Source organism: Curcuma longa, chromosome 13 (assembly GCF_044706935.1).
Source record: "Curcuma longa cultivar G26 ecotype Majalengka, Jawa Barat chromosome 13, ITB_CL_G26_1.1, whole genome shotgun sequence".
In the NCBI taxonomy this organism is placed as follows: Eukaryota; Viridiplantae; Streptophyta; class Magnoliopsida; order Zingiberales; family Zingiberaceae; genus Curcuma; species Curcuma longa.
In genome coordinates this window covers 9,215,522-9,242,160 of record NC_133873.1, presented here as the reverse complement: position 1 = coordinate 9,242,160, position 26,639 = coordinate 9,215,522, and the positions used below count along the sequence as shown (strand labels likewise).

Below are 26,639 nucleotides of genomic sequence, written 5' to 3'. Positions count from 1 at the left end.
TGTATATCCTCTCCTCTTCTCGAACGTTGTGTGGACAACGATCCTTCGAGATGATTCCACCAAGTCTCTTCAATCCGATGGCTTGCAAGAAGAAGCTCCCTTCTTTTCTTCCCTTCCTTCCTTCTCTTCTTCTACCTCCCTTCTTGACCGCCGACCTTAGCAAGCTTAGAGGCTTGTGCGCCGGCCCTAGGAAGGGGAACCGAACCACAAAGAGAAGAGGAAGGGGCTGGAAGAAAACCGAAAAGGAGGAAGAGGGAAAAAGGGAGGAGGCGGCGGAAAAACTAAAAGGGAGAAGAGCTTTAGATGCCGCCGGCCCTAGGTGTCCAAGGAGAGAACTCAACATATGTTTTTGCCTCTCCCCAATCCCCTCTTTTATAGCTTAGCCATCTTAGAAAATTTAGAAAGATTCTAATAAATTTTCTTATCCAGATTTAGTTAGAAAAAATCTAATAAAATCTTTAAGAAGAATTTATTAGAAACAATCTAATAAACTTATCTTATCTAGATTTATTTAGAAATAAATCTCTTGATAAGATTTTATTAGAAAAAAATCTAACAACCTTATCTTATCTAGATTTATTTAGAAATAAATCTCTTAATAAGATTTTATTAGAAAAAATCTAATAAACTTATCTTATCTAGATTTATTTAGAAATAAATCTCTTAATAAGATTTTGTTAGTTTCTTAATAAATTTCCTTGTTTAAATTTTATCTTTCTCTTAATAAAATCTCTTAATAAAATTTCATTAATTTCTTAACAAAATTTCTTAATTAAGAAACTTTATTTTTTGATAAAATTTCTTAACAAAATTTTTAACAAATTTTGTCTGCGGAAGAAATAGAATTCTTTAATAGAATTTCGTAATGGAAATTCTTAACAGAAATTTCTAACAGAATTTTTTTTTCTCCAGAAAAAATTCTTAATAGAATTTTTCTTCCAGAAAAATTCTTAACAGAATTTTTATCCGAAACTCTTCCAGAATTCTCTTAGGTGGATTCGAGGATTTCCAGAGGCTACAGTAGGGACCTAGAGGAGGAATTGATTTTGATCTCCCGATGGGCTTAAGCTTCCCATGTTCCTCCTGAACACACAGCTTAAGTCCATCAATAATAACTTATTCCACTAGAGAGTTATTATTGCACTACCGCACCAATCCCATATTATAATATGGGCTCCTTCTTACTATAAGTACATTAATCTCCCTGTGTTTAAGATATCGTATGTCCGTTAATTAAATGAGTTACTGACAACTCGAATTTAATTAACTTCTAATCCAAGAGTAGTACCACTCAACCTTATTATCATGCGGACAAAGTTCACATGCAGGGTTTACATGATAATCCTTATGAGCTCCTCAAGGGGACATCATCAACCTATATTTAGGATTCAGATTCTTTCTATAATTAACAACACACCATGTACATAATACTACTTCCCAACTCATCGGGCCTTTTGATCTATCGCTCTAAATCTCACCCTTTGATGAATCAAAGAAGTACATACTAAGTACATGTGTTTGTTATTATATTGGGATTAAGAGCATGTACATCCATAGTAACAGAGGTTTAGTTCGATTATATAGTTAGTATAAATCGAACAATCCTCAGATGGTCCTGCTCAATACACACTGAGTGTACTAGTGTAATTCTATAGTCAAGACAGACTAAGATCAAATTACACTACAACCAGTCCAATGGTTTGTCCAATCCATCTTGGTTGTGAACACTGTTTATAATCTATAAGGAACTGATAACATGGTCTTCTGTGTGTGAATCCACACACCATGTTTATCTACAATATAGATTAAATGGACACTTGCATAAAAACTAAATGCAAATATTGACCAAAAGTAATTCTCATTTCAGAATGTTTATTTACATAGATAGCTAGGATTCTTGTATACATCCCAACATCTTCCGCACCGCATAACTAGATCGAAGATGGGCGTCATCGGCATCCTCACGCACGTTGACGCGATCTGCAAGAAGTACGAGAAGTACGACGTCAAGAGGCTCAACGGCGACAATGTCGCCGATGATGACACCTTTGCCCGCCTCTACGCCTCAGTCAACTCAGACATAGAGTCCGCCCTCCAGGTCTGCTTTCCCTTCCTTTCTCTCTATGCTTGGGGTTTGATTGCTTGATTGATTCTTTGTCGTCGATCGGAGCGTAGAAAGCGGAGACGGCGTCCCAGGAGAAAAATCGGGCAGCGGTAGTGGCTCTGAATGCGAAGATTCGGTGGACCAAGGCTCGTTTGTTGGAGGAGGTCCCGAAGCTGCAGAGGTTGGACCTAAAGAAGGTTTGGTCCCTTCGTCGTTAATTCATAATATGTTTTTGGACCAGGTAAAAGGCCTCTCCAAAGAAGAACTTTCCACACGTAATGATTTGGTACTTGCACTGCCAAACAGAATTCAGTCCATTCCAGATGGCAGCACAAATGGAGCAAAAGCGACTGGTGGCTGGACAGCATCAGCTTCTCGCACAGAAATTAGATTTGATTCTACATCAGGTTATTGACGCTACTCATTTTGGATGCACCGCTATTAGTTGTTTATTGGTAGTGCTTAGAGTCATCTTTTAGGGCCTTATTGCTGGTTTGGTAAAGATCTTGGTTGCATCTAGTTTTCTTCCTAGATGGGTGCAACGTAGCAATCCAAACAATAGAAGGTAGTCTAGTTTAGGGGTGTTGGTTCAAACCAGTATGCCATGGTCTATATACCACATTATATTCGGCCATGTTTTTTTTTATTGAAAGTTATTTTCTTGTATGATTCCCATTCACATAACAAGATTTCCGCTAAATGAATTTGATTTATTCCAGATGGACGATTTGAGAGTGAGTATTTTCAACAGACTGAAGAATTAAACCAATTTAGGTATGACTATGAGATGCGCAAAATGAAACAGAGACTTTCTAGTTCTTGTTTTTGCTCATAAGTTTCACCAATATCAGATATTGCCCTTTCTGTTTAAGTTGCGCAAGAGTATGAGATGCACAAAATGCAGGTGAAGTTCATGGATAGGACTATTGTTTCTTTCTGTTTAAGTTGTGATTATCCCATCCCATTTTGTTTGGCTCGCAATTATCTTGTTCGTGGCATGAGTGTTTGTACCTCGGAGCAATTCTTACATGGAAAAAGAATATTAACATTAACATCATTATGGTTGTATTTGGAATATTTTTGCAGGATCAAGGCTACTTCAGACCTGAAAAACACTAATGTCAGACTCAAGGAGACTGTTAATCAGGTATATTTATAACTTTATATAAGATCTATTGGAGGCACATGTCACCATTCAGCTCTAATAAGTTATCTGGGTATCTTTCTCAGCTAAGATCCAGTCGCAACTTTTGCATCGACATCATTTTGTTATGCATTATTCTTGGAATTGCAGCTTACATGTACAAGTAAGTTTCACTCCCTGAATTAACTTTCACAATAACAAAATCAATTGAGAGTATCATGTGCGGTTGTTTCAAATTCCCAATTCACATAGAAACTTCTTGATTGAAGAAAGCATTTTAGAAGGTAGTGCACCACAAAGTGTTGCAAATCATCTGCACTTGAAACTACTAAACAATCCTATAAGTTAGTTGCACAATTATCAGTTGCTTATTGATTTTCTTTTAAACTTTGCCAGTGTGTTGAAGAAGTGAAAATGGCACCTTCCGTTTTCCAGTTTGTATTCATGCAATATGTCTTAAGTGTGCACACTATCTCTGCTTTATTCGATTTTTCTCGGCCTCACTGTACATGTGATAAGGATAGAAACCTTGGCTTATGTTCATACAAGATATTCTAGTCTGTAGTCTTATGTTCATACAAGATATACTAGTATGTAGTCTTGAGTGTTAAATTGACTATTTCTATTTGGGCCTCAATTTTATATGTTTAGTCATGTAAGATTTTGTTGTTAATCTACATATATGTATCATGTTGAATCAATTATGTTTGAGTAAATAAATTCTTTATATTCTTATAGATTATAAAACATCTTTATCTCTAAAAAGAATTTTTTTTGTAATGTTCAGGATTCTGATGAAGAAGGATCATAGAAGTTATCTCTAGATCATGAAGAATTGTTCTTTAGGCTTTCTCTTGTATAACTTTGGATAGTAGTTTTTTTCTTATCAAATTAATGATGGATATGTACACATTTCTATTATTGGATAAATGTTGACATGAAACCTTTTATTTTGAAATGACAATTCAATAATTCTGATCTAGATTAATTTGTATAGTAAATATTTATTAATTTTCGTCACAAATGCTGTATTTAACAAATGAAAACATTAGGGACAGTAATTTACTGTTTTCACTTTTATTTGAGACGACATATTACCATCTCAATCTGGTGTCTCTAGTTTTTTCACAGGATAAAACATAACATTTGAGACAAAAAATAACTGTCTTAAATACTTTTGAGACAATTTAACAACTATCTCATCACCGTCTTAAATCGCATTTGAGACAGTGCAATTGTCTCAATATTTTTTTGAGACGCTTGTATTGGGGGCGGCTACATTACCGTCTCATCACCGTCTCAAAAACATTTTGAGATAGCAAATTTATAATTTAAGACAGATTTTATTGTGTCTCAAAAGTCTAGTTTTCTAGTAGTGTGTATTTTATATAGATATATTCTTGAATGGACCTTTTTTTTTAATGGAAGTTCTAGAAAAATCTTATAAAATGAAATAATCCACTCATCCCGTGTAACTTTTTCTTCAAATTTGATAATGGCATCTTTAATCCAAAAGATGCATTTTCTTGAATGTCCTACACTAGAATAGTACAATCAAACTTAATAAAATACAATCAAACAGTTTTGATAAAACTAAGTTTAGTCTCTAGAACAATGAGACAATGACAAAAATACAAGAGATATGACCAATAATGAACACGGATGGTGAAAAATAAATAACATATAATATAAAAATATCATCTTTGGAGATGATTGTAAGTTAGAACCTTGAAGCTCCAACATTGTGGAGAAACTGATTTTGTAGTCGGATGAAATCGCGAACCAAAAAGAGAGCTGAAGGAAAAGTCACGAACTAGAAAAAAATTTTATCAAGAGGAGTTTGGTCGGAGGGAGAATAGGATTTTGATTCTCACAACAGAGAGGGCGTCATGCAGTAGGTTAGTCTGACCGACAATGCAGGCACTTTGGTAGGAGGGAATAGGGTTACAATTTTTCACGACGAAAAATTTTGAGTTTGAAAATCATGTTAGGACAACATTAGACTTTTAAGGCTACTGGGGAGTGCTGAGGGAAAATAATAGAAGAACACGATGATGGAGAAGCTTAAGCGATGATGCAGGAGCTTTGACCGGATGATAATGCATGATTTTTGGTCAAGCGATGATGAAGGAAACTTGATTAGGCGGGGATGAAAGAGAATGACAAGGATAATAGAGTTTTAAAAGTTTTTTTTTATGAACAAAAGTTTGGAGTGGGAAAATAGGTCCAATGGCATTGGAAACTAATGGTCTGTTTAAATAGGGTAAGAGAAAACTTATTAACAGAAGGGAAAGGGAGAGGAAGGGAGGGGAAGAAAAATATTTATATTCTTTTTGTTTGAGAGAAAGGAAGGTTCATTAATATAACATGTATTACCTTATTTAGGAGGAAAGGAAAGGGAATGAAGGTTAAATATATAAAAATATAAAAATATCCTTATTTTTAAAATAAATTTATATGTGAAAAAAATATATATAACTCATGAGATCAATAAAAATTAATATTTATGACTTAAATAAATAAAAAAATTTAAAAAAATAATGAGTAAATATATAATAAATATATGAAATACAGAATTTATACATTTTGATATGACTAAGGATAAATCAACATCTTTATATATATTTTTATAAGAATTTACTGATGTAAAAATCTAAAACTAACAAATATTTAAAATCATCAAGTAATAAGTTTTACATTAAATAGAAGGAGAAGGAGGAGAAAAAGATTATAATTACCTGTCTCTATTCTCTTAAATTTTATCTTGAGAAAAATTTACGACAAAGGTCGACGTCGAAGAGTGCGAGCGATAAAATTGTATGACGGCTACATTATGTGATGAGGAGTGATGGTACAAAAATCTAATAGATGAATTATTTTAATAATTAATATTTTAATATAAGAGTAAAATCAAAATAAATATTTTTAAAATTTTTCTTCTCCTTCCTTACACTTCAAATCGGGATGTAAGGAATTTTATCGATTCATGAGTATGTAAAGAGAAAATTTATCCTTTTCTTCCCTTTCTCTCCTTAACTCACTCTATACCAAACAAAAGTTAAGATTCTCTTTCTCCTTCTTTATTCTTCTCTTTTTTCCCCTCACCTCCTCCCAAAAGAACGGTAAGGAACAAGCAAAAGTAGTCTAGATATTTCTTTGATTGGGGTGAGTATACAAACAAGAACGAGAGATATAACATGAAATAAAATATGAAAATCTACCCATACAATTTAATAAAATAAAATAAAATAAACAAATATTACTGTTTCTCTACCGACACTTGGCCGCCCCCGCTCCTGTGTCAGCGGGTGCCTTGGATTTTACCTGCATTGATCCGCAGATCCATCCCGTCACCGCTTCCGTCTAACTATTTACCAAATCTACCATTCGTGACAAAAGATGGTCCCTACCTTCTCAATCTAATCACCCGAAGGGTACATTGGCAGTAAGAGGGACGGCGGAAATTACCAAACGATACTTTCAAAGCAGCACCGTCCGATGCTACTTTTTTTTTTTTTTGCCCATAATATTCGGCACATTTATTTATTGCGGCAACTGGTTGTTGGTTGGATACATCAAACTAATTAAAAAACGACAACATATATTTGGAGATTTTTTGAAGTAAAAATGTTTGATATGATCAAGATTGTCAAATTCGCGATTCCAGTGTCGAACTCGGTTAGGGTGCACAAATTCGTATCGTAAATTCGTATCGTAAACTCGTACGAGTTTACAGATAATCCAAAAAAGAGTTATAAAATGTCAAATAATATATATTTGATCATAACTTCGTAAGAACAATCACTATTTCACATATCTAATAAAAAAGCATAAACATAGTTATCAACAACATATTTTCACATATAAAAAAAGATTAAACATGAAAATTTAACATGAAAAGATATGAAATTTTCAAAATTTATGTTTCAACATCAAGTTCCAAAATGACAAATTTAAAATTTCATACAAAAATAGTCCAATAGATACACCAAATAAGTTTTCATTGTCCAAATTTGATAAAAGTAAACATCAAACAAAGATTTCCTTTGTTTATCGAGTTTACCGAGTTTGACCGAGTTGATTCGCGAGTTTACCGATTTGACTCGCGAGTTTACGAGTTTACAAGGGGGGTCCGATTTTAAGCTGATTCAACACGGAATTGAAATAATAGTTCGTAAACTCGTCAACTCGCCAAGTTGACTCGCGATTTTGACAACCTTAGATATGATGACTCTTTCCCCGCGATTCACTAATTCGATCTCAATCCGCATCCAAGTTCACCGAACTGTTACGTCTATCCGTATGAGAATCCGAAGCCGTGCAGTTTTTTTTTCTCTCCAACCGGCCGGTTTAACTCGGCCGGTGGTGTACAAGAATGAAGGATGCAATGAGTCCAGTAAAATTCATAGCGGCACGCTGTCACTTTCTCTATGCCCCAGATTTTGCAACCATAGGACCGAGGAGTAGGGTAGGGGGCCCCACCAGCCCCGGCAACCTCCTTCAACGTCGCGTACGAGCGCTGTGCTCTCTCTGCTCTCCCGGAACCATCCGTCACGGTTGCGGTTGCTTTGAAGAGGAAGGCCATGAGAGGCGCGGCAAAGAAGGCGACGAGGGACGGGGCGTCCGAGGAGCTGGAGCGACGCAGCCAGTACCTCAGCTCTCTCATCCAGCGTACTAGGATCATGGCGGACGCCGATCAGGTTGAGAAGGAAGTTGTTGAGTCCGCAGCTAAGCCAGTCAAGCGGGAGCAGCATAGAGAGAAGGAAGATGAGGGGGATGAGCCGCGGGAGGAGAAGAAGAAGGCTGTCCGGGAAGGCGACGGGAATCCACCACCTGGAGAGAAGCAGCAGCAACAACACCCTAACGTTAAAGTTAGGGCCGCCGACATGCCCATCGCGTTGCAGAACCGAGCGTTCCGGTGCGCCCGCGAGACGCTTGCCTCCATGGCCAAGCTCGAGAGCAAGCAGCTTGCCTTCGTGCTGAAGAAGGCATGATTTTTACCCTCTGCTTACTTTTTATTCGCATTAAATTTGCTTTCTCCTGATCTCTTTGTGACAACTACACATGGATTTCTAGAATATACGTCAATATATTAAAGGTACAACTTTGGTATGAAAATGACTGAACTACGCTTAATTAAGACCTGTTTAATTTCGCAACTGAAGATTTTGGACTTTAGCTTACCTTTATGAAAAAAAATTCCGAAAGGAAATTATTAATATAGGATGCATATGTTGTTTTTTGGACAAACCAGCAGAGATACAAACACTTTGAAGAATAAAACAAACCTCAGTTATTTATAGGGGTTAGAGATACCAAATTCATATCCACTTTCAAAGTACAGTTCCATATTGTTTTCTCTACTTCTAGTCCCTTAAATGGTGGAGAATTTTAGTAGAAATTGATTAGGTGAAGGACAAAAGAAAATATCAATTTTTGTTCATTAAGTTTACTCGACAGCAACACCCTCCCCTCCTCCCAAACTTAATCATTGTTCAGCCTTCGTTCCAAGAATTATTGTGAGCTTAACTAAGAGATCAAATTTAAGTGGCTTGGCGAATGTATTATCTACTTGATCTTCTTCTGCCTTAATGTATACTAGCATAACATCTTTTTCTTCACATGTTCTCAAATGAAATGATAGTGTAAGTTGATGTGCCAACTTCTTTTAAGAAACACTAGGTGCCTTGCAAGTACAATAGCAAATTTATTGTCAACATATATCTTTCTTTCTTGTGTTAATTTAAATTGTTGAACAGCCTTTTTAATCAAATAGCATGACACACGCATGTTGATGTTGCACTATATTCTGCCTTTTATGTTGAGTGTCACAATTATTATTTTTTGGAGAGCAAAGAAAAAGCTATGATACCCTTATAAAATACAAAGATAGTGGTACTCTTTCTTTATGTAGGTATTATTCTCAATTAATGACTTTAGATTGCTACCTTATATAGAGATTATTGATAAGAGTATGGGAATTAATACATCTTCATATCTTACATACGTACATATGGGGACACTCCTCAAGTTGATTCGATTGTATTGTGAAAACCCAACTTGAAATGTATGCCCTCTTAATGATTTAGTCACAAATGTGTTAATTGATGACAAAGAAAGCAGCAATCACATTAGATTGCATTCTCTTTGATGAGTGACAATCCATCTTTATATGATTTATAATGTGCATAACAACTTTATTATCGCAGTTAAACTTCATTGACTTTATAGGAGTAATTCCTAGTAAGTTCGCATATTAATAAGCTCATGACTATACTCTGCCTTTGTGCTCGATATTGCTACAACTATTTGCTTCTTACTCTTTCAAGATATAAAGTTACTTCCCAAGAGAATACATTAACTAGATGTATAATGTGTAACTATGGGAGAGCTTGCTCAAGCCTACGATCTAGAGATAATCTTGATCACAGAACAAAAGAGCTTTTCATGGAGCTCTCTAATACAAGTGTTGGCTTTCCTATGATCATGACATAGACTCTCTAACAGCTAATTGACTAAACACACTAATAGTTAATGAGATGTCAGATCTAATGACTATAACTTTATTATGATTTTTTACGAGCCTTATAAACTTATGTATGCCTCTAGATCAAATTTTCTACTTTTTAGGTATACAACTAAAAATGTTATCATGAAGATCTCCTAGACCTCTACTAGACTCTATTGTACTCCAATCACTTGCTATTATTCTAGATCCCCTTTTGATTTGGATCTTCCCATTGCTTTTCATAAAGGTACTCAAAATTGCTTTATTTTGATCCTATCTCTTGTTTTTTCCTATGCTTCATCATCACCCAAATACTTTATCTTCTTGTTGATCTTAATCTCACAATTTGTTTCTACAATGTCTTAGAGGCTCTCTTAGATCTTGGTTTGACCGCTATAATTGATGAAATAAATGCACTTTCTAATCACATTTGTGAATTAATACCTCTTCCTTGTGGAAAAAAAAAACTATGGGATACTATAGAGTCTTCACAAGTGTTCTCTTGATGACTCTAGAGATTGCCTCAAAGTTTGAGCTATATTAGAAAAAAAGAGCAATTTATATATAGACCAACACACTTGTCTATATGTGACCAATGGGTGTGGAGCCTCTTAACTTCAACACACCCCTTGAGTCTCATCATGACTCAGAGTTATGATTTTTTTTTAAAATTTGACATAGATAGGATCCAAACCTAATCTCTTACTTTGATACCATATGGGGATTATTCTCAATCAATAACTATTGGTGGTCTTCCACAATTTAATCTTTGTAAAAAGGGATCTAGGGTGGGTCTTTTCTTAGATTGCATTGAAGAATAGCTACAATACTCAATAAAGCTCCAAGTGCCATGCTTTTCACCACCTTGAACTTCTCTAACCCCAACTTTGCCAACTTGCTAAATTTGAATTCATAGCAATCCATTTAGCGTTAAAAACTACTTTACTCAACTTCCCAGTTAAACTCCATATTAACATTGATTGCCAATGGCAATTCGATATATACCACAGGTGGGATGCTCATCTTTCAACCTAAATTCACCTAATCCAAATTCAAGCTGTTCGGTTAATCTCCACCGACCTTGACCAAACAGTAAGTGGTTGAGTTAAACCAATAACCTCTATCCCAAAAATCCTCTCATCTTGGCCTACTATAGAGAATTTCCCAAACTGAATTTTAAGCTAATTATTTCAACTAGAAAACTTACATCTCGTAAAATTAAAAAAAAAGGTAGTCTGGTGCACAAAGCTCCTGCCAATACGGGATCCCGGGAAAGATCTATTATACGCAACCTTACTCTGCATTTGCAAGAGGCTGTTTTTGTGACTCGACTGTGACCTCTAGGTCACACAACAACAACTTTACTATTGTGCCAAGGTTCCCCTTCTTATATCTCGTATAATTTCAACTATAAAAACTTGACGTCATTTATAAGAGGGTGCTTGGCATGAAGTCAAGAAGTACATGGGAGAAGAGGTTATTCACTATGAAAAGAAGTTTAAGGTTTTAGATAGGTAAGGGGAGTTGAGCCTCGACTTTCTCCTATGTTGATGAGTAAGTTTTTCCTTTAGTCCATGTGATTGAAAATTCCTAGATTTAGTGGTGGTCGATAAGAAGACTTGAACTCATAATTGAAGTTTATGGCAAGAACAATATTGAAGATGCTTTTGGAGTTAACAAAGGAGAAGGAAGAAATATTTAAGATGTTGAAGTAATAAAAGAGTAGAGAGGAAAGTATGAGATTAACAAAGAGCGTTGAAACAATACATGGGGGAAAATGAGAAAGGTGTTCTAAGGAAGTAGATGGGTTAAGAGGGAATATAAGTAGAAAAGGAAAGAGATGAGGCCTTCAAGTGGTAAGAATGCCTGGATCTTTGAATAGGTTGTGCCTAGCCTCGAGACAACTTAACTCAAAGTTAGGTCGAGTTGTGTTGGGTTTGGAAATAGTTGTGTTGGGTAGGTAATGGCTCAATTACATTTCAACTTGAGTCAGTTAGAAAGATTGAAGTATACTAACAAAATATAAAATACAAACTATGAAATTTAAAAGTACTTGTTTAAAAGTGTTCAAGCACTACCGCTGTGACCACAACCTTTTATGTCGTTGGAGCCGGCGTAGTGGAGCATCTTAGAGACGTTGTCGAGGTTCATCCCCATAGAAAGGTTGTGGTCACAGTGGTAGTGCTCGAAGCCCTCGGAGCGGAGTAAGAGAGTGACGAGGGTGACGTGGTTGGAGTCCATGGCCTAGAGGGAGAAGCCAGTGGTGGAGCAGTCGAAGTTGGCATCGGTAATCAGCTCCTTGATGGCTTCTAGCACCTTCTTCAAGAGACTTCCTTGCACCAACTGTAGCTCCAACATCTTCTCCTCTTTCTCATGCCTCTTCTTCCTCCCTGATTTGCTTTGTTACTGGTTACACGACCTTGTTATCGTCGGCTTCTGATCTAGGGTTTGGGAGGTGGAAGAGAGGGGGCGGTGCGCGATGTTGGTATATGCAAGCGGCGAGATTTTTTTCCCCTTAATCCTTGTTAACCTAAATAATAAATAGCTGAGTAATTGGGCTTATTGGCTCACTAATGGGCTGATTGGGCTGGTTTAATTGGGCTTTAATAGTAAACCCAATTTACAACCCAAACCCATTAATAACTTAGGTCTTAATTGATTAATCCAACCATACTTAATTAGGGATAATAGTTAATTTAAACATGGATTAATTCCCCCTTAAATTTAAATTATTTGTAATTAATCCCAAAACTTCGCGTATCTTACAGTCAAAGAGGAGCTATGTATCAGGTTTGTACAATTAAGGTTGATGGATTCACTATTGACTTATAGTATAATCTTAGGAGGCCAACTCTAAGCAACTTAAAGGTTATTGTTTCAATCTACCATATGATTACAAGGTTTTCAACCCTGAATGAAGCAAGAGTGGTTAAAGTTGACTAGATGTAATCTAGAACTTGCTACAAGCACTCTTGGATATGAGCCAAGGCTTAGGGCATTTGATCAATGGAGTAGCGTGGAATTAATGAAGAAAGGGTTTGAGTATCACGGTTTTGACAAACATGTTAAAAGTTTTGTGGTAGCTGCATATGTGGACCGAGCCAAGGCTTTTAAATAATTTATATAGACTATGATTTGCTTTCTTATGAAGTCTTATTCGCAATGTAGTTGTACACATTTGTAAGTTGATTCCTAATATTGTGAGAGATAGTAATTGTATATTTAAAAATACGTTTACATTTCCATAATTGATATGTTGAATATGTGGTTTATTCCAAATTTTAAAATCCAAATTTCTTGGATAAAGTTTTTCATATTAAATAGTTGAATTAGTGTTTTAATCATTATTGATTATTATTTTTGGTTTTTTATGGAAATTAATTGTTCAAATTATTAAAACTTCTAATGAATTTCACAATAAAATTAATTATTTTTTATCAAGTAATATTATAATAGGAGAATAAAATAATTATTCTAACCATTTTTCTAAAATAAAAGTTTCTTACATTTCTCTTAATTAAATACTCAATACATAATAAAATAAGTTAATCCACAAGCTAAGTCAACATAATTAATGTACTCTATCTTTGGTTTAAATTGTGTGATGTCTTCATAATTGTTAAGAGTAATTCTTGCACCACTGTCGTGACAGGGAAGCACAACAAATGCTGATTTGGATATGCATTTAATAGAAGTAGTGGTCCTCAAAAGCTTCAATGTTGTAGTTGGTCTTTGTTTGTGGAAATATGACTTATTAATGGTTGCCAAGTAGGCAAGTTGGTTTTGTTCAAAACTTCAAACTCGTGGACTAAATAAGATTGTTCAAGATTTTATAACTAAACGTTCAAAAGCATAGTTCATTAGTTCTAATGATAGATGCCTGAAATTCCTATGACTGCAAGGTACTTCTGGCCATTAGGTTGTTTTTGTTACATTATCTACTTGGTGGTAAGGGTGACCAAGTAGTTGTCTAGTTAATATGAGATTTAATGGCAACCGTCTAGTTAACAGGAGATGCCTATTGCTTGTATCATGGAAATGAAACTTCTTGATGCACATCAAACCACCTTGGTTTTCATTTTCCTTGGTAGGGTTTTTGAAGGGACTGTTGAATGTATTAAGGCTTTATATAATAACAACAATAACAACCAAGTTTTATCCTATTTGATGGAGCTATATAGATCATGTTGTACCATCGAACTCTATCCTCTATAATATTATCATCTATATTAAAATAAATTTTATCTTATTTTATTGTTCTTAATCAAGTCTTCTTTGATCTTCCTCTTCTTAGTTTAATATGCATATTTATCATAGTTTCATATCGTTTAATTGAAGTATTTTTTGATCGTGTGAGTACATGCTCGTATCATCTTAAACGAATTTCTTGGAGTTTTTCCTCAATAGGGGCATCAATAGGTGGAATATTGACGTTTTCATTGATCTTATTTCTTATTCTATTTATCCTCGTATATTTGCACATCCATCTTAACATCTTCATCTTTGAAACTCTTGTCTTCTGCTCAAGTGATCGACTTATGGTCTAATATTTAGTTCCATATAACATAGCAGGTCAAATGGTCGTAGAATTTTCTTTTAAGCTTTAGATATACTTTACGATCACAAAGAACACTTTGTGTAGGATCGAACTCGATGCTAGAGGGGGGGGGGGGGGGGGAGGGGTGAATAACGTTATAAATTTTACAAGTTGATTAATGAAACTTAACTAGAAAAGTTAAAGCAGACAGAGTAGCACAGCGGAAATAAACTGAAAGTAACTTAGCACAAAATTGATCACGTAAACTTTGAACATCAATTACATGTACGATGATGTAAGCATGCAAAACTTGATTAGATAAAATATGCAAGACTTAAGTAGTAATTTAATCAAATAGAGCATGCAAGACTTAATCAGAGATTTAAACTCACAGTAATAAAAAATATGATATTTATTATCTCTCCTTTTCAGAAAAGTTTTGGAGGTGGAGAAACTTTAAAAAGAATTCAAAAATTAAGTACAAATATAAGAATTGTACAACAATTAAAAGAATGAAAGAAAGCATAAGAGAAGCAAACAGAAACAACCGAACTAAACTTGGAAGTTAACTCAGGTCAAACTTGGTTGATTGGTTCCGGGTGCCCCTATTGGATCTGAGCGCCCGGAACACTCCAAGTGGCCTAGTAAGGTCTAGGCACGTGGACTAGGATAGATCCAGACGCTCGGACGGTCCAGGCGCCCCTATATGATCCAGGCGCTAGGATCATGTGGAATTGGCCCTGATAAAGACTGACAGAACCGGATCGGATTGGTTCGGGACGCTCGAAAAGGGATCCGGGTGCCTGAAAAAGGATCCGAGCGTCCAAAAATGTCATTATAAGGCCTCTTCGCCTAGCATCAAGATACAACCATAATTTTCATTACTCTTCATCCTGCGATGTTGTCGAACACGACCAACGCCCTATTTATGCAATCGGAGAAGTTCTAGGAGGAGTGCGTTGCGCTCAAAACTTCCAAATTGGCTATACAGGAGTTTGTTTTCTTTTAAGTCTTATTGTCTTGTACTTTCATTTTTATATTCTTGGACTGTAAGACGGATTTCTTTTCGGAGGAGACCACTAGTAAGACGAGCGCCTCCCGTACATAAGTCTTAGATGTACTAATCTTGTGGGGTTAGGAACCAATTAAATCTGCGAATTTTGTGCCTTATTATTTAATATCGTTGTAAGTTCTCTGTGTTAGTAAGAAGAATGAATGAACGACGAGCGCTATTCAGCCTCCCTCCCTCTAGCACGCACCAGTTCTACAAGGACTTCTATATTTCAAGAACTTACCTTGCTTATCTTATGTCAAACATCAGGTCTAACTGACATGTTTGGACTTTTTATGTTTGGCGTTAGATCCCTTGACTTACCAAGATTTCTTGATTATGTCTGGTCCTCGTTGATCTATCGAGTCTTCCTTACTAGATGTCAGGTCTAGCCAACCCATCTGAACTTCTTGCCTAGTGTCAAGTCTCTTTGATCTATTAAGACTTTGTTGCTTAGTATCTGGTCCACTTGATCTACTAGGGCTTTCTTGTTAAGTTTTACACACTTAACTCGTTAGTTCACAAGACAAGTTAATTTTAAATCTATATCAATATCAAAATTTAAGTTCGATTCTAGGGCTCCCTGTACCAACACTCTTTTCAAATTACCTTAAGATACTATTACAAATACCTTTGTTTTCCCCATTTTTGTTATCTATCTCTTCTATATCATCTATGGGTTAGAGTAGCATAATGCATTAGTTCTTGCACTTGCAAAAGCTTTTTGCGATGTCACTTTCCAAATTTTGGTATAATCTGGGGATGTTATTGTTAGATTCCAGATCTTTAAAATAAGAGTTAATATGTATTGAATTTTTTATTTTGAAATTTTTATTCCTCTTCTATGCAAACTATATGAAATTGTGACGGGTGTAATCATTCTTAATTTTTTATTAATTTTTAATTTTTAGGTGCTAAAATTAGTTATTAGTTAATTTTTTATTTTTAGTTAGGTTGACTGAGTTGGCTTATATACGTGATCTGACCAATTGACCCACTAGTTAGACCACTTGTTTGATTTTTGACTGGATTGACACAAGTTTATTGTCATAAAAAGAACTTGTCATCACTTGTCCTAAGCAGGATCTCTCTATTTCAGGAATTTACCTAGTTAGATTTCTCTCTAAAAAGAACTTTCACTTGTCCTAAGAACTTACCTTGGCTTACATTATGTCAAACATCAGGTCTAAGTGACCTATTTGGATTTCTTCTGCTTGACGTTAAATCCCTTGACCCACCTAGATTTCTTGATTATGTCTGGTCCTCGTTGATCCACCAAGTCTACCTACCAAATGTCAGGTCCCATCTGAACTTCTTGCTCGGTGTCAAGTCTCCTTGATCTGTCAAGATTTTGTTGCCTAGTATTTATTCCACTTGATCTACTAGGGTTTTCCTATCAAATTTTGCACACTTAACATAACTCGTTAGTTCACAAGACAAGTTAATCTTAAATCTTTGTCAATATCAAAACTTAAGTTCAATTCTGGTGCTCTCTACACCAACACACTTCTCAAATTACCTTAAGATAAATACCCTTGTTTTCCCCATTTTTGTTGTATATCTCTTCTATATCATCTATGGGTCTGGAGGCAGAGTAGCATAATGCATTAGTTCTTGCACTTGCAAAAGCTTTCTGCTATGCCACTTTTCTTGGGATGCTAATTTAGGTATAATCTGGTGGTGGGACCCATGCCTATAGTGTGTTAGATTCAGTTAGATCTTTAAAATAAGAGTTAATAAGTTTTGAATTTTTTTGTTTTGAAATTTTTATTCCTCTTCTATGCAAACTATAGGAAATTGTGACTGGTGTAATCATTCTTAATTTTTATTAATATTTAATTTTTAGGTGCTAAAATTTAGTTATTAGTTAATTTTTTATTCTTAGTTAGGTTGTCCGAGTTGCCTTCTATACTGATCTGACCAATTGACCCACTAGTTAGACCACTTGTTTGATTTCTGATTTGGTTCTGATAACAATGAAATTAACCACCACGCTAAATTATTGGAGCAATAGCTGCAACACAGACAATTTTTCCCTTCTCTCTCTCATGACCCACTACTGAATCTGTGAATGATGGCAGAAATAGATTGATACCATCTCAAGTCAGCATTAGAGATGCATAATTTGTTCTGCTCTTGTTACACCTACCTTAACTTGATCCAATTGAAGCAGCTCTGCTCTGTAAAGTAAACAGGATAGGGATGAGACAAGAAATTTACCTGCATGTTGTTTTTGCCCTGATCAACTTGTCCCAATCCAAACCCTTCCGAATGTTTAGTTCTATTTACAATTTCGTTGCCCTGAATTGCCCCATCTGAGAAGCATGGTGGGGTGGGGATGAGGAATTTCTCTTCCATTACCCCTCCCTGCTTCCTACATAGGAGAGAGAGAATTGAAAAATCTATCTGCACCATTACCATCCCCCTACTCAATATAGAGCTAGTGGTGCCTATATAGGACTCACCCAACAATATGCTATTGGTTTAATTGTTAGCCTGCTGATCTGTCAAAGAATGCACTTGATTACTAACAAAGATTTCTCCTCTGTATGCCTGATCAATGACCAAAGGTAGTTTCTGAATATCTGCCATGACATGCAGCAGCATCTCAGGAATGAACTACAGCGTTTGCTTAAAGTTGTGATCTTTAAATAAGAACTGGACCAGTGGAAGTTAATATGGTTCTAGACCAACCAACCAATGTTTCCAAGGTCTAAGATAGTGTAGTGATGGAAACCCTTTTTGTTAATTGTTGACGAAGAACATGTTCATTTTCTCAATTAATGTTTATCCTATTTTTGTTCTTCAAAACGAAGGGTACATTTACAAATGTTTGTTTTAACAAGAAGTGTGTTTATTCTTACTGATCTCTTTTGCTATCGGAAGTAAAGACAGCAACTGGGGTCGAATTTCGATTGCTTGATTTGCTGATGGCTTCATTGAAGACATGGTATTTTCTTCTTTTGTCGTCAGCATTAGCTATTTTCTACTACTGTATTTCACAGGTGCCTTTGGATTTTGTAGATATAGAGTTTGAGAAGATTAAACTCACTGCTGAAGCACGCCCCCTAACCATGTATGGCTTTCTATTTGCAGGATTTTGACACAACTTATGGTCCAGCATGGCATTGCATCGTTGGCAAAAGCTTTGGTTCATATGTCACTCATTCTTTGGGAGGTTTCCTGTATTTCTCCATCGATAAGGTCTACATTCTTCTTTTCCGGACTGCAGTAGAACCAATAGACCGTTGATTGCCACATTGTCATCGACTAGTGGTTGCAAGTTAATGTAGATGCATGAAATTCTGTTGTCATCAGTGTATGCAGCAACAATCATGTAAAATTACTATTTTTACTTGTTTTTTTTTCCAGCATGCAATGCAACTTTGTTTTCTTCTCGAGATTATATCTTCACTAAAGGCATCGATCGAGGTCAAGTTTCAGTTCTCATCTAGATTGACTTTAGCCGTAATAGCAGGTCCATCCTTCCCTTGTTTCCGGAAGATGAGCTTGAATACATTCTGTGTTTTAGTATTACGCTCTAGAAGGAAAATCAGTGGTTTTCCTCTTTTTACTGACATCAATAGAAGGCACTATTTTACAGTAATTGAAGAGTCGAGCCATATTTGTTTTTTCTACTTTCTGATTCTGTGGATAATATAGAATTAAATCTTTAACGAGCTGCCTCCCTTTTGCTTTTAGGTTTGGTGAAGAAATATATGGCAATCCTATAGATTTAGTGGCAGAAGCCGCAAAGCAGTTTCTTGCCTAACTCTTCTTCAAGCTCCTCAATTTGCTACTTTTGCTGATCGAGCCTCAATTTCTTTGTTGCTAAATTCTAACACACCAAGTAAAGCAACAAACTATTCTTCTGAAATCCACAACCAACTCACCTACCCCACACAAATCTCCAACGTGGTTAATCTCTCCCATTTCTACCTCCATCTCTTGCGTATGGAATGCTACATGCTCAAACCTCTTCACCAAGGCAATGGATGAGCGAGCTGAGGAAGAAACCCAAACTTAGAGACATGGCCATGACTCCCCAATGCATGCCACTATCCACCACCTCAGTATAAATCTCCAACACCATTGCAAGCTTCAGTACCATCACATTCCTCAAAGCTTCTGAGAACATGGCAGCTCTTTTTGTTTCACTCGCCATTTCTCTTCTTCTCTTGGCTCAAATCCCAACCATCGCTCCAGCTGCCGTCCCTAAACCTGTCATCTTTGTGTTTGGCGATTCACTCTCGGATGCTGGCAACAACAACCATTTTCCATACTCCCTTGCTAGATCGGACTTTCCCTGGTACGGGATTGATTATTACAATGGTCTTCCAACAGGAAGATTCACCAATGGAAGAACAATAGGAGACATCATAGGTGAGTTAGCAAATTGACTTAGCTTGCATCATTTATAGCAGTAATCAGTAAGCTATTTGGTTGTGTTGTGTTGGAGAGTGCAGCTGCTAAGCTGGGAGTCCCATCTCCTCCACCATTTATGTCCATGTCCATGAATGATGATGCAGTCCTTGGTGGAGTCAACTATGCTTCTGGAGGAGCAGGAATACTGAATGAAACTGGAGCTTACTTTGTAATTTTCCTGTCTCATAGTTTAATTCTGCTTCCTCAATGCATGCCTATTGCCATAAACTTGTATGCTTAACATTGCAGGTTCAGAAACTATCTTTTGACGACCAGATTAGCTATTTTCAGAAGACCAAGGATGTGATAACTCTTAAAATCGGGAAAAAGGCTTCTGAAAAACTATGCATCGAGGCACTCTTTCTCGTTGGCCTTGGTAATACACATGGCTTCACTTATTTCTTCCAGTTTTATGAACTGTACAGTGCATAATTTGTCCACAATATTATTTCTAAAGACGACATGATTGGTATGTGAAATATCTCAGGAAGCAACGATTACATTAACAACTTCTTGCAATCTGACTTAGACGATGCGAAAAAGTATACTATCACTGAGTTCGAAGATCTCTTGATTAATACATTAGAAAGCCAACTAATGGTATGCATTTGATTTAAAGCAGTAGACCAAAGTGAGTTGGAAATAACTTCTTATAGTGTACATTGCATTTGAACTAACGAATCTGGAGTCTTTTTGATCTCTAATTATTGATTAAAGAGGCTGCACAAGCTTGGAGCAAGGAAGGTAGTCTTCCATGGGCTTTCACCAATGGGTTGCATTCCATCTCAGCGGGTGAAGACAAAGGATGGTGGATGCTTGGGCTACGTGAATGACTATGTGAGGCGATTCAATTCGAGGGTGAAGAATCTAATTGCCGAGCTCAACTCCAATCTTCCTGCTGTTCAGATGGCTTTTGCAGACTGTTACAACATAGTCTTGGATCTCATTAACAACCCACAAGTTTATGGTAGAACAAGCTTTAAATCTACCTTAATTTATGTGCAGTATGATACAGCTGATACTCTCATCACTTGGTTTTCTGATGTGTAGGGTTTAAGATTTCTCACACTTCATGTTGCAATGTGGACTCAACTATTGGTGGGCTTTGCTTACCCAATTCCAGACTCTGCAACAATCGAAAAGATTATGTGTTTTGGGATGCTTATCACCCAACAGATGCTGCAAATGCTGTGATTGCTAATCAAATCTTTGATGATCCAGACGTCGGACAAGTTCATCCTGCACTTCGGAACACCGCTCTGTCTCCCTCCCCCCGTTGATGGTTATGGAACATTAAAAGTTCTCATGGACAGGAATCACTTTGATATACAAAATTTTACACTCTGTAGTGTACTCCATTTAGGCAATGATACTGTCTCATCCTGCGACTTATCAGGAAACCTAACCAATCGAACAAACTACTATTTTTGAATGCTATTAGTCCATATGAGTCAGCTAGATCATTTGAATGATTGGCATCAGGTGATGGTGAAGACGTGCATAGTGCATTAGCACTCTCAAATTCGTTGCTCGACTCTGGCATTTTCTTGATACCAGTATAAGGCATGACAATATTGTAAACCAGCATATGCAATATAAAGCACAAGGTTACTTGAGTAACCCTAGTTTACTTTATCAAAACATTAGGACTATATTGATTCATCAACTAAAAACAAATTGACTTTTTAAGAATTCAAGGAACCGTGCCCAATGATGCCTTCCGAGCTGGAGGTACAGCTGCACACATTTACCGCCAATCTAATTAGCTAAACCACTAAAGTAACGTATAACATGCAACAATCAACGTGGCTATCAGTCGATTACTAGGCGATTAATACTCTGCTAAACATATTCTCAATGAGTTTTTTAGAATTCGTTTTGATTAAAATGTTTGCATTTAAATTTGGGATAAGATTTGGAATATTGGTTTAAGATCATATTATTGTTGGTACAGGAAATACTAAAATTGAACTTATATTTTGATGTTGATAAAGATCTAAGGTTAAATATTGTTTATAAATAAATAAACTGATTTAAGCATGCAGGTAGCATAACAAGAAAGTTCTAATTGGAGGCTAAGCAAAGAAAATCCTAGTTGGAGGCTAAGCAAAGCATGTTCTAATTGGAAGCTAGGTAAAGAAGTCCTAATCGGACTGTCCAGGTGTCTAGAAGCAATCCAGGTGCTTAAATGTCAGCTAATTGAGCCAGCGAGGCGGATGAGGTGGCGATCCAGAAGTGGTCGAGACACCTCAACTTTCAGGTGCTCGGATAGGCTCCAAGAGCCTGGAGATGTATAAGGCACGACAGAGTCAAACTTGATCTGACAATCTCCACGTTAGTATTTCAGGCGCTTAGATATGCCAAGTCAACATCGAGAGCGGATCGATGGGATGGCGTGGAGGCGCTTGGAAGGAGTTCTAGGCTCTCAGATTATCTTATAAAAGCTGCCACGAGGGAAAACCCTAGAGCATTCAATTATGCTACCTTGACGTCTAGTCTGCACAAGACCAAAGCACCCGAGATGTCATCGTAATGCTAGAACGCTGCACTGACATCCGCACACCATAGCAAGTTCATTGTGTTCATAAAATTTACTTTAATTCTTGTCTATTTCTGTACTCAAATTACTAGGACGATAATGGTTTATCGATCCTACATTTTTGTGTAAAGACGAGACTCTTTCTCGAAAGAGCAAAAGTTTTTATAGTGGATTGTCCAGCGTAAACGGTCAAGGACTGTGGGCTTTGGAGTAACAACCAGTGGCTGTGAACCAAGTAAATTACACTTGTCAATTTTGCTTCTGCTATGTTATACTTGGTTTTACAAAGTTTTATGAATTCGTGAAAAAGTGATAAACGCACTATTCACCCCCTATAGCACTTACTTCGATCCTACAAAGCCGCATTGCAAGGTTTGCATAGCTTTCGCATCTGTCTCGATCTTGCATTTTGTGGCATTGCCCCATTTCTCGCATGGTTGCAGGATATCATCTGTGTCGATCGGGAGGATGAAGTCGGTCTAGATCACTATTCACATCTCCACTTGAGTCTTCAAGTAGTACGCCATTCCTCCCTTCCAATACATGAAATCCTCACCGAAGAATAGGGGAGGTCTGGTAGTGTTGTAGCTTTTTTTATGGGTCATCAAAAAAAAAATGTAAATCTTGCACAAAAATAAACAACAAGAATATTCCAAGACTTGATCTTGGATTAGTAATGTGGGAAGATATTAAATTTTAAAAAATAAAGTGATGGAAAACTTGCTCGATTAGTGGTTGCACTAATTTTGAGTGTCCCTTGCTTTGATATCAATTGTACATCGAAAGTGAGCGATAGAGAGAGGGGGTTGGGATGAATAGCGCGTTTGTTGCTTTTTCACGTATTCGTAAAACTTCTTAAATTGAGTATTTAAAACATAGTAGAATATTTAATAACACATAAAATGGATAAGTTTATTTTTACTTAGTTCACATCCACTGATTGCTACTCCAAGGCCCACATTTCTTGACAGCATACGTTTGGGCAATCCACTATCAAACTCTTTCTCTTTCAAGAAAGAGTCTCGCCTTTACACAATGATGTAGGATCGGTAAATCTTTACTATCCTAGTAATTTAAGTATAGAAATAAACGAGAATAAAAGTAAATTTTACCAACACAATGAATTTGCTATAACGTGTGGATGCCAGTGCAAAGTTTTGCATTACGACAGTGTATCGGGAGTGTCGTTTGCGTGTAGAGTTTCTGTGGACTGCTTATGAATGGGTACTTTAGGGTTTCCCTCGCAACTTCTTTTATAGACTGATCTAGGTGCCTGAAACTTCTTCCAGGCGCCTCCACGTCATCTCATCGATCCACTCTCAACGTTGACTTAGCATCTCAGGGTGCCTATATACCTTCCAGGCGCTTGGAATGCTGACATGGAGGTTATCGGGTCAGCTTTAACTTTACTGCGCCTTATCCATCTCCCGGCGCCTAGAAACTAAGGTGCCTCCTACCACTCCTAGCTCGCCATCTCATCTGCCTTGCTGATCTGACTAACTGACATTCGAGCACTTAGATCCATTTTGGGCCCCTAAATCGTTCGGTCGCCTGGATCTAATAGGGGCCCCCAGAACCCGAAGTTTCAGTCCCTTAATTTTCTGCGTTACAAATTTAGTGCAAAATATATATAATAGGAAATTGACAGTTTACCAACTGTTTGATCTTGACTTTTAAGTTTTTAGTGAAATTCTAGGTTAGACCGATGCCAACTGTTCTCTTCAAGGGAACTTGTCCTCACCTACTCATCTTAGGAGAGATTACCTCTGCCAACCATCTGATCCGCTAGATCTAGTTGGACTTTTGCTCAGCATCTGATCCTCGACCCCTAGGAGTTTCCTCTGATGTCTAGTTCTCGCTAAGCCATAGCTCCGCTAGACGTCTGGTCCATTGACCTGCCTAGACTTCCTGCATGATGCTTTGATTTACCAAGTCTTTCTGCCCAATTTCCTGCATGATGCTTTGATTTACCAAGTCTTTCTGCCCAATCCTCCTAATTAGGACTTTCTTGTCTAGTCCTCCAGACTAGGACTTCCTTGCCCAGCTGTAACTAGGACTTTTCCTGTGCTACCTGCACACTTATTTCAGCTTGTTAGTGCACATCATAAGTTTAACTTAAACCCTTTGCTATGATCAAAATATCAGTTTGATTATCTGATGCTCCCTACACCAACACAATCTAGGAGCTTGGAAGGGTTTTAGGCAATCGGAGATAGACAGAATCACAATGATAGCGGGATCAGATCGGATCAGATTAGGATTGGATCGAATCAGATCGAACTTGGGGTGCTCAAAAGGAGATCTGAGTGCACAAAATAACTAATAAAAGAGAGTCTTGACCAGCAGCTCTACACAATAATTGTCAACCGCCTCATACTTCCATTGTGCTCCAAAATTCTGATTCTACACCAAAGTATTGCTCTAACGAGTTTGCTCAAATTGTAAACCTTTTGTCGGTAGCTTTTCACTCTCATCTTGTCTTTTTGTGTTTTAATTTGTAAGAGACTGGTAAATTTGTTATCGGTTCTATTATTTGTAAAAGATGAAATCTCATTCTTTTTAAGAAGGAAGATACTAGTGAATTGTCCATCGAAAGTGGTCAACGATCGCCGACCTTGGAGTAGCAGTCGCAGGCTGTGAACTAAGTAAAAAGAAAGTGTCTTTTTCTTGTGTATTTCTATTTCCACTGAGTCTTTGAAAAGTGAAAAAGCAACAAATACTATTCACCGCCTCCTCTAGCACGCTTTCAGTTCTACAATTATGACTTTTTAGGCTCATCATGGTGCAATCTTTTTGATGGTGTCAAAAGAGAAGGGATAAGCTTTAAGTTAGAAACTTTTATCTCTCACTTTGATGACAAGTTTGAAGAAATTGAGTTTTCAAAAATTCCTATGAGATGGAGCATAGGTGTAGGAGGAGTCCAACTTAGGCTTAAAAATTTCATTTATGTTTTCACCTAACTTAAACATACTGCCACATATCATAAAATATGTGATTGTTGGTGTAATCATGGCTCAAGTGGTCTTGTGTGACCATAGCTTTTGATGCCTGGGCAAAGAGTTTAAATTAAGTTTGCCTATGAGTTTGATATGTGTATTTGAGTCTTGTTAGAACTTGGTGAATAAACATGGAGATGACTTGATGTGGCCAAGTTGGTTTGGACATCCTATGGCATGAAGTTCGTGATATCAGTGAATGATGATGTGGAGCATCCAAGGGATCACAGGATAAGGAGTATCAGAGTGTAGTCGAGGGAGCAGACTTATAGGCAAAGACATGAAAGATGGCATGGAGAGGAGCCATGGGCTTGGTGCCTTAGAAGGATGTGGGGTTAATGGAAGAGAGAATCAAGACTAGGTAAAACTTTGAAGGAGTTGAGTTTTGAGAGATTGTATCCTGGGATGAGTGTAATATCTAAATATAGGTAGACTTGACCTTAGAGTGGTCAAGCTAAGTGCAACAATTGATTGATATGTGTTACCAGTCAATTTGAAGGATGAATTGGGTACTCAGTGGGTTGAACAAATTAAGTTTTTATTCATTATTATCTAGTCCAATTGAATGATAAACCTCAAACTCTAAATGAGAATATCTTGGGGTTAAGGCTGTATTTATGGTATTGGCAACCGACTGATAAGCTAAGTCTACTAGTGTAATCGATTGGGACCAATCAGCTAGCAAATACAATATTTCTATTTATGATTGAGTCAACTGATCATGGATCAATTTACTATTGTTACAGGTTTAGATTATCAAAAGTCATTGATGGAGCAATAATAAACAACTACTATACTTAGTTAATTGGAGGTAACTTGTTAGTCAGTTGTGGGGCCTCACGCAACAATAGTAACAACCAAGTTTACTAGCTTAAAGACTAACATTCCTACTATACCTACAATCATTCCTTGAGCTCATTGTATTCTTTGTAACCTTCTTTAAGATCCATTGAATGTCTCTCAAGTGATTGTAAGAGGCATATTAAAAAATTCATTGAAAGGAGAAAGACTAGTAGCTCATTCGACTATCTAGGCCATGGACATAGCAACTCTTGGGGGAGTCTGAACCATGTTACAACCTTATGTGATTTGGTTTTCTTGTTGTTTTTATTAATTATTTCCAATGCACTTTATTCTTGTGTTTCATTTTCTAAGATTAAATCTAGAAAAGATAACTATTCACACCCCACTAGCTAGATTATTGATCTTCAACACCAAGCACTTAATATGGACATCGCAATTGCTCAACAACCTGAGCACCCTAACTTAGCACCTTGAGTCTACTATTGAGGTTTTTCATGAGATACGAACAAATATTTTTGAAAAACATGTAGC

General features: G+C 36.7%; 2 protein-coding genes and 1 pseudogene across 2 annotated transcripts; all 3 read left to right on the top strand.

Annotated features, from left to right (window-relative positions):
• The first annotated feature begins 1,942 nt into the window (after nt 1-1,942).
• LOC141844034 (syntaxin-71-like) lies at nt 1,943-3,800 on the top strand (annotated as a pseudogene).
• Nucleotides 3,801-7,731: 3,931 nt separating this feature from the next.
• On the top strand, nt 7,732-18,750 carry LOC141844254 (uncharacterized). The gene is made up of 2 exons (XM_074732289.1): nt 7,732-8,236; nt 18,441-18,750. Exons 1-2 carry the CDS (start codon nt 7,832-7,834, stop codon nt 18,594-18,596), a joined length of 561 nt encoding a protein of 186 aa, XP_074588390.1. The 5' UTR covers nt 7,732-7,831; the 3' UTR covers nt 18,597-18,750.
• Nucleotides 18,751-19,471: 721 nt separating this feature from the next.
• LOC141844033 (GDSL esterase/lipase At5g37690-like) lies at nt 19,472-21,209 on the top strand. The gene is made up of 6 exons (XM_074732021.1): nt 19,472-19,727; nt 19,811-19,938; nt 20,019-20,145; nt 20,257-20,369; nt 20,487-20,736; nt 20,820-21,209. Exons 1-6 carry the CDS (start codon nt 19,481-19,483, stop codon nt 21,047-21,049), a joined length of 1,095 nt encoding a protein of 364 aa, XP_074588122.1. The 5' UTR covers nt 19,472-19,480; the 3' UTR covers nt 21,050-21,209.
• Nucleotides 21,210-26,639: the final 5,430 nt, after the last annotated feature.